The following is an 8819-nucleotide window of genomic DNA, read 5'->3' as shown; positions in this document are numbered from 1 at the left end:
GTGTTTTGTGCAACCGGCCTCAGAGCCTCAGAACAGAACAAGTAGGTTTACATGATGGAGTTCTCCAGCTGTATAGTTCCTCAAACCATAGATACTTGAATATTTGAACCCTTTCCAGAATCCTGTTTGAGTCTTAGTGAACAAACAGCAGGTTTTTGTCCCTGACATTTTAGATCCTCAGGTCTTAATGTTTCATCACATGTGAAGAATATGATCATCTGTTGTCTTTATAACATCACATTTAGATCATGCATAACTGTTGTTAAAGTCAAAGTCCTCAGAGTCATCCCCTGTATTCCTGTGCTGTTCATAAAGTCCTGTTTTCTTCAGACAGTGTGTTGTCTTAAAGAAGAATCCAGCGCTTCAAACATTCAGTCCAATAGCCAATCTAAATATCAATAAATCAATCAGTAAAAATGTCCCATCTTTTTATTGAACATATCCACATATGACTTCAAATATATCATTTTCCTTCAAAGTATAACTTTGACTTGTCAGTTAACAACAGTACACAAATATATTCAGTTATTTCTATTGGTGAGCAAACGTGTAATGTTCTCAAGGAAAAGACAAAAATAACAGTATAATAATCAGAGGGGAAGGTGAAACATCAGTTGGCCACATGGTGGCGAGATATGGTTCAGTTGTCGTCATCGTGATCATCAAACACGTCAGCTACAGTCCTGTGGGTGGAGAGAAAACAGAGGTCACAGAACAGGTCTGAACAGGTTTCAGTTCAGTGTGAATGAGACTTACTTGTAGATTGATCCAGTCACTTCATCAAGAAAACCTCCTGGAGAAAGAACACAGAGTCCGTCAGTCATTACACCACAGTCTGACATTTCTCATCACTGACATCATATCACACTCTACTGTTGATATCAAACCTCCCTAACCCTCCTTGTGGGAGGTCCTGTTGGCTGGGGTGACATCCCTGTTTTCCAGGGACAGTTTGTTTCAGCCAACAGAAGGGGCTGGCTCCTAGCTATAGCAGCTGTTGAAATGAAGCTAATACCATCAAAAAAGAATTATCCAATCAAATTTTTCTTTTCTTTTAATAGTCTAGCATGTAATATATTTATCTTGCATAGATTTTCAATGAATTGAGTTTCAAAAATATGGCAAGTCCAGTATCAGTTCAGTACTTTTAGTTTCCAATTACAGGATGGTTCCATAGGTCTATTTTGCAAGACAGTTTGCAACCCTACTAATTGTATCAGTCAGCCTTCACCATAGTTTATTAGAGTGCAAGAGTTACCATGGTCAAAATACATGAAACCAGGACCACCCCCCATTTTTACTTCATAGATAAAAACATTGAATATTTTAAGGATATATTGATGAACTAAAACTGGGAATGTCCCCGGTTTTCATTTCAAAAATCTGTTCACCTTACTGTTGGCCCCTCTACCTAGTTCTCAGTTATCACTGTGGTTCAGGAGGTCCTGTTCTCTTTACAACTACGAGTCAAGTCTCAGGTCCCAGCATCTTGTTATATAACAGAAGTGACGAGTTCAATGAGCAGCAGGAAACTTTTCTTCTGTATAAAGGTGTTTCTCACTCACCAGGCTGGCACAGAGTCTGGCAAGCAGGACACACGTGGCAGAAACTGCACATCTGTAAACGAGAACCCAGCAGAGTCACTGAAGCGTAAACAGTTCCATAGTCATACAGATACAAAAGAATCTGTATATCGTATGTCCATATGTATGGAAGCCCATTTCTGTCAGCAAAAAAATGTTCAGAATGACAAATATAAAAATATGGTAAATCAAACCTATATCAAAACTTTGACTTTGTAAGTAAAATCTTTTTATTTTAATGTAAAAGTCTAAATAAGATGTTCAAATAAATTGACATTTTAAATACAAATTCAAAATGTTGATATATTGTGTCATATAATTATGACTTTACAGTCTTTGGTGCCATCATTACTATTTTTAATCTTCTATGACATTTCATCCATCTTTTTTCTGGCAGTTGTGTGCTTCCATATAAGAGGCAACATGTTAAAGTGATTGATTGAGGAAGTATAATGTGCACCCACCATGTGCTGATCAGGGCTGGTAGTGCATAATAACTTTAATGTGTCACATCAAGCTAAGCAGTAACGGCTGGTGGTTCCTCAGACTCTACTTGCTAATTTTATGGTGCTTGAGATGTGCAAGTTGACATTTTGGTGGAAAGTGTGAACAGTGTCCAGTTTTGAGGAAAGATCTCAGTCTTGGTGTCGTGAATATTCACAGCAAAGTAAAAACAGTCATTAGATGTGGAGATACCCTGTCAGGCCTCAAGGTGCTGCTGAAGAGAAACTTTCCCATGACAGTGGTGAAAGTGTTGGACAGACTGAGCCACTCATCATCACTATCCTGAGAAACAGCTTCACTGACATTTGACGATTTTAGACAGATGGAGGGGAACTTTGATCATTTACATTTAGACAGATGTCCTGTTGGAAAAGCCTTTGTATGTTTGTGTGATGTTGGTTTTATTCTGCATTATGTGTCTGTGTATGAGCTCTGGATCAGGTTGTTTGGCTCAGAATCCTGAGGCTTCAAGTTTTCAGCCACACTCATGGTCCTGGGAGTTTGTACCTCTGTTAACATGCTGATGTTACACAGGTATAATGTTTACAATGTCTACCACTTCAGTTGTGTGTGTTAACATTTGCCAATCAACACAGTAAACACAGCAGGTGTCTGGTCATATACCTAAGTACTGGACAAACTGAATTTTGGACCTGATAGTTGATTATTGTGTATTTTCTCACCTTGCACTCATCACAGTGTTCAGACTTGTCTCCCTCTTCACAGGGACATTTATCACAGCTGTCACAGTGCTGGAAGAAGACACAGTCAGTTAACAGGAGAGCAGATCACAACAGAGGTTTAGAACTGAGAGGACACATGTAGAGGACAGCCCTTCTATTTCAACACGTAATCAAACAAGTCCCAGCTGGTTAATCTTTAACACAGTTGGTTCCCATCGCTGCACATTGTGATGTTTTATTGTGAAGGTACAAGTTTATGATTTCATTTGACTAATGTAATCTCAGACATACCTCACAGAATTCACAATATGAGCACAAAGAACCCTTGTGATAAGCACCATCATGGTCATCATCATCATCATCATCGTCGTCATCGTCATCATCATCATCATCATCATCATCATCATCATCATCATCATCATCATCATCATCATCATCATCGTCATCATCGTCGTCGTCGTCGTCATCGTCATCATCATCATCATCATCATGGTCTGCATAATCATAATATCATAATATTGATAGTAAATATACAATTTTGAGCTCTAGTACTCAACAATGCTACATCACAATACACCATTGATAATATAGTGTAGCGTAGTGACACAGAAGTCCATATAATGTCAAAATATAAAATATATAGGTGATATCGATGTGTAAGTATCTTGGTGCTACATAATGTTACATGTCTGTTTTCTTTAGTGACTGCTACAGTAGACATGATAACGTTAGCTAGTGGAAAATAATTGTTTATGCATTAACCTTTAAGCAGTATGTTAGTGTAGTGGGTGGTGTATTTTACATATTATTTGATGGTTAAATATCAGTTTTTTAGTTTAGTTCTAATCAGTTTTAATCTGATGATGTGGTTTGAACGTAAAGATTTAACACAAATATGACACAATGAGAAAGCAAATACATGAGTTATCAACAGTAACAACTACAAGTAATGTTTTATCATGCAGTTCACACAGTCACACAGACACACACACACACACGCGCGCGCACACACACACACACACACACACATTCATAGAACATCATTCATTCACACAACATGCTTAGGTCAGCAGATACTCACAGCTGTTTGTAGCTCTGGTCCTTGTACAGGTCACATGACCAAACCTTTGTAAAGGTCACATGACCAAACAGTCATACAGGTCAAATGACCAATCTTTCATACAGGTCACATGACCAATCATTCGTACAGGTCACATGATCAATCATTCATACAGGTCACATGACCAATCATTCATACAGGTCACATGACCAATCATTCATACAGGTCACATGACCAATCTTTCATACAGGTCACATGACCAATCATTCGTACAGGTCACATGATCAATCATTCATACAGGTCACATGACCAATCATTCATACAGGTCACATGACCAATCATTCATACAGGTCACATGACCAAACATTCGTATTGGTCAAATGACCAATCATTTATACAGGTCATATGAATAAAGATTCGTACAAGTCAAATGACCAATCATTCGTACAGGTTACATGACTAAAGATTCATACATGTCACATGACCAAACCTTCGTACAGGTCACAAACATTCGTACAAATCACATGACCAAACATTCATACAAGTCAAATGATCAATCATTCGTACAGGTCACATGACTAAACATTCGTACATGTCACATGACCAAATCTTCATACAGGACACATGACCAAAGCTTCATACAGGACACATGACCAAATCTTCATACAGGTCACAAGACCTAACATTCATACTTACATGACCAATCATTTGTACAGGTTACATGACCAAACATTTGTACAAATCACATGACCAAACATTCCTACAAGCTAGTGACGAATCATTTGTACAGGTTATATGGCCAAACCTTCACACAGGTCACATGACGAAACATTTGTACAGGTCTTATGACCGAACATTCGTACAGGGCACATGACCAATCATTCATACAGGTTACATGACATTTGTACAGGTCACATGACCAAACATTCATACATGCCCATGCACTTTTACAAATCATCTGTGTTTGGTTGAACAGATTTACATTTGAACAGTTTTTGATCATTTGATTTATTTAATGAATGAAAGTAGGTTAAAGACACATGGACAGTGGTGATTGTCACATCATGAAAGTTCACAGTTTAACTAAAGAAGAAGAGAAACGCAGATACAACCATTTCATCTCTTGACCATATGATATCTGACAGTAGTAGCTCTCTTATTTCCTCTACACAAAGAGACATTTCTCTCTTTTCCCAGACACTCTCTCCCTGAAGAAAAATACAATGTTGTAACGTTTCACAATAAATGAACAGTTGGACGAATATGTTTAGCTTAGTTTCACAAATGACTCAGATATTTGTATCAATTATATCAGAGCCAAATAAGCAGCGAATTGAGGGGAAACTGCATCAAACGCTAAACAAATATTCATCATTAATGTAAGCTACTGAAGTGTTTTATCTAATGGTTCAGAACATCAGCTTTTAGAAAATAAAAAGAAGTATGATTATTACAATGTTTATAGATACACTGAAAGTTAGTCTATTATCTTATCTCTGTTTAGCAATTTTACAAGTGCACACACCAGACCTGAAAACTAAATTCTCTGTATGACACGCCTCTTCAACAGACAGCAGCATGAATGCTCCACAGAGAAAGAAAGAGATTGAGAGATATGGAGAAAGAGAGAAACTTTGCATCTCTTGGTGCTTTTAAATGAATTAATTTAGATAGTGGCCCTCCTGCACCTCCCCTCGCGCTTCATTCTCCCTCTGTCTGTTTCTCTAGCACCCCAAAACCCCCCAACCCACCCCCCAGTATCACTGTCTCTCTTTCTTTCTCTGTAGATTCACATAAAGACACAAATGCAGGTCAGTCTGATCCAAAACAAATGAGAAAGGAAGATGGTAGTGGAGGAACCCTTCTGGAGGAACCATTCTTTCAAACGAAACACAAATCAAAAGATCTCAGACTAGTGACCCCAATGACTGATTCCCAAGTCAGGCTTGGTTTGTGTGAAATTGGTTTTTCATTCTTTCTCTCTCTCAAATCAATGCTTCTGTAGTCCCCAAGTTCATATCTAGCGTACTGTACGAAGGACTTCGGACAGTCGGACTTCAGATGGGCCAGTTCAATTTCCCCAGAGTGCTCATAACTCTAGTTAAGCAGGGAAAAGAACAGAGTGTCAGAGACAGCAAGGGAAATGGACAGCTGGAAAGGGGTGGAGGAGGGACTTTGATTACCTATGAGCTCTGAAACATCAACATAACAACTGACAAAGAGATGATGAGGTTGTAAGAATGTTAATGATAGGGGAGTGGCTAACTTTGTCTTAGCACCTCCCCTTTCGCACAACGTCCTGTAGTGTACGTGCACACGTTTGTACCTGAAACGCATGGCCAACTGCACGTCGAAGCATCAGCCAGCAATGACACTGGGACTTTAAAATAATGCGGGTGTAGCCTTGTTTCTGAGCTGCCAATCACAGCCTGTTCTGGAACTAATATCGTGATGTCATCAACGTTCAGTGACAGCTGATGCTTTAACTGTTTACAATGTGCTTCAGGTGCAGATGTTATATGCTAACATTTATGCTAACACAGAAAGAGACAAAGGTATATGAAAAACTGCTGCATGTTTAATGTGACTGACCTTCATGATCATCATCATCATCGTCATCATCATCGTCGTCGTCATCATCATCATCATCGTCGTCATCATCATCATCATCATCATCATCATCATCATCATCATCGTCATCATCATCATCGTCGTCATCATCATCATCATCATCGTCGTCATCGTCATCATCATCATCATCATCGTCGTCATCATCGTCATCATCGTCGTCATCGTCGTCATCATCGTCATCATCGTCGTCGTCATCATCGTCATCATCGTCATCATCATCGTCGTCATCATCGTCGTCGTCATCATCGTCGTGGTCATCATCATCGTCATCATCATCATCGTCAGCCACCAGACCTTGTTCAGAGCGGAGAGGCAGATCTTGTGCCTTGGCGGTGGGAGCCAGCGGGGTGTGGAAGGAGCAGAGCAGCGCAAGAAGCACTGCAAGAATCAAACTTCTCAATGAAGCCATGTTCACAGCCAAGACCGGGCCGACGACAGAGAAAATACCCTGGAATCACTGCAGGAGTCCAGCTGTGTCGCTCTTTGCCTATTTGTCACACACACACACAACCTCGCAAATTCAAACCCACTCACAGGTGCAAACACTCAGATAGACCGCTACAGTAGGGAATGGACACCAGTTATAATGGCATCCAACAGACAAGGTCCAGTGTAGAGACGATACTCCAAGCTGAGATCCAGACACTTGTTCCCAAGTCTTGGAAAAAATGATCCTTAGAAAACAGGGGTTCTCCCTTTCAATGTAGGACAGCAACAAGACAGGGTGTCTCTTAGTCCAGAGCAGCACTCGAGTGATCAGTTAAGACTGCAATAAGAAGCTGGGAGGAGCACCGTCAGTAACTAGTCAATGCTGGGGACACAGACAGGACTAATGTGAGAGTGACAGAAAAAGAGTGAGACCAACCTATGGGGTAAGCTGAGAAGAAGGGGGGTAGTCAGGTTGACTGACAGGGGCAAATGCTGGTGGGCAGGCCTGCACTATCCATAAGTTAAGTTACTCAGAGAGGGGAGTGATTTCCATCATCATCAAATGTTCAAGTTTAACTTTAGAACAGATGTTCAAGCTTAACACTAGAGAGGATCCCAGCAGAAGTAGGCCCTGGCAGCAATTACCATATATTGTGAGAGAAAGGAGAGGGTTGTTATGGAGCTAGAAGGACACTGGAAGTGAAGTTGTTCACAATACAGACTGATGATTTTTTTTCCACAGCATCTTCCTTTTGCAGCAGGTGGCTGAACAGTTTACCCCTCTAGCAACAGGGCACATGCAGTGGTGCAAAGTTAGGTATCTAAACTATGACCTGTGGTATAGATATTTATGCTTTCAGAAAATGATTAGTAAGGAGTTAAGTGACTCCCTGACCTTTCCACATAGTACCACATAGACCAACCATCCAATCAAGGTTCATGTATCTTGAAAAATAAATGTATTTCTAGGATTTTTTCTAAGATATTCGTGGTGAATTCAGGGAGAATCCTAATAACTCAGTAACACCATGAAGTCTGGTCCAATGTGCTGGAACCCTTTGCATTCTGGAAGCATTCTTCTTCTACCATCCCCCAGTCAAAGTGATGACTTTACGCACAAGATATCTGACGTTGTCAAACAGGACATTGATTGACAAGGGGCAAAACATAGTCATTGTTTAAAGGAAAATAACATCTATTTTTCAGACCGTTCCTCCTCAAAGATATGCATGGCGTTGTGTTAGTGTGTACGAATAGAAAGTGACAGAATGAAAAAAGAGCTTTAAATTCCTTGTTTCCCACCTTCACACACCTGGTCAAACACGCTGAGAGTGAATGTCAGATTGTCAGTTTTAGGATACAAATTGTGAGACCCAGGCCTGACCCCTCTTCCGTCGTGGTCCGGTCTAAGATATATATGTTTACAGTGAACTGACCCCATTACCATCCACCTTGCTACATAAAGGTTACTACTTCCTGCATTGGCACTTAACATTGGCTTTGAACATTAGTGATGCTCTGCACTATTGTCCAATGGAACGTATTCCTAGATACACTGACCTGAGATAACCCGTCTAACATCCCCTCTAGTGGGCAGATAGCCATGAAATCTGCTGAGCACAGTCATGGTGGGATAAATCCCTTAGATTTTAATGACTCCAGGACCTTTCGCTGCCCTCAGGACAAACATCTACAGCTCTAAGAATAACTAAGAGCTCGCTTTGTTGAGTGCCGTGGACACTGCAGTGTGTAGTGGGCACAGTGAGGCCTTAGACTATTGCTCTCAGGAACTGAGGCATTTTCAAAACATGTTTAACAAATTCTGTCTTATACCTCCAGTATCACCGTCAGTGCTGATGCAGCCAGAGTATATGCACTACCCAGCATATAGGCCAAGCTCAGATACTGATCTCTTGTCTGTCCCTCCCC

General features: G+C 40.3%; 1 protein-coding gene across 2 annotated transcripts; it reads right to left on the bottom strand.

Moving 5' to 3' along the window:
* Nucleotides 1-414: 414 nt before the first annotated feature.
* On the bottom strand, nucleotides 415-7311 carry LOC130185857 (secreted acidic protein 1A). Of its 2 annotated transcripts, XM_056402574.1 has the most exons (7): nucleotides 6423-7311; nucleotides 3191-3264; nucleotides 3062-3136; nucleotides 2771-2839; nucleotides 1566-1617; nucleotides 757-793; nucleotides 415-683 (listed from the first exon to the last, which is right to left on the bottom strand). In XM_056402574.1, exons 1-7 carry the CDS (start codon nucleotides 6868-6870, stop codon nucleotides 641-643), a joined length of 798 nt encoding a protein of 265 aa, XP_056258549.1. In that variant the 5' UTR covers nucleotides 6871-7311; the 3' UTR covers nucleotides 415-640. The 2 variants fall into 2 exon arrangements, with proteins under 2 accessions (XP_056258549.1, XP_056258548.1); XM_056402573.1 differs by having other exon boundaries at nucleotides 3062-3264.
* Between the last annotated feature and the right edge of the window lie 1508 nt (nucleotides 7312-8819).

This window comes from Seriola aureovittata, chromosome 17 (assembly GCF_021018895.1).
Source record: "Seriola aureovittata isolate HTS-2021-v1 ecotype China chromosome 17, ASM2101889v1, whole genome shotgun sequence".
Lineage (NCBI taxonomy): Eukaryota > Metazoa > Chordata > Actinopteri > Carangiformes > Carangidae > Seriola > Seriola aureovittata.
This window is presented reverse-complemented; position numbering and strand designations above follow the sequence as displayed.

Bases quoted from the DNA above. Each gene is read 5' to 3' on its own strand.
- LOC130185857 (XM_056402573.1), bottom strand. From the start codon at position 6,870: ATGGCTTCATTGAGAAGTTTGATTCTTGCAGTGCTTCTTGCGCTGCTC. The intron at 2,840-3,061 runs GTATGTCTGAGA...GTCTTCTTCCAG, and splicing joins CATATTGTGAATTCTGTGAG to CACTGTGACAGCTGTGATAA. The intron at 794-1,565 runs GTGAGTGAGAAA...TTCTTTCTCCAG, and splicing joins CCAGACTCTGTGCCAGCCTG to GAGGTTTTCTTGATGAAGTG.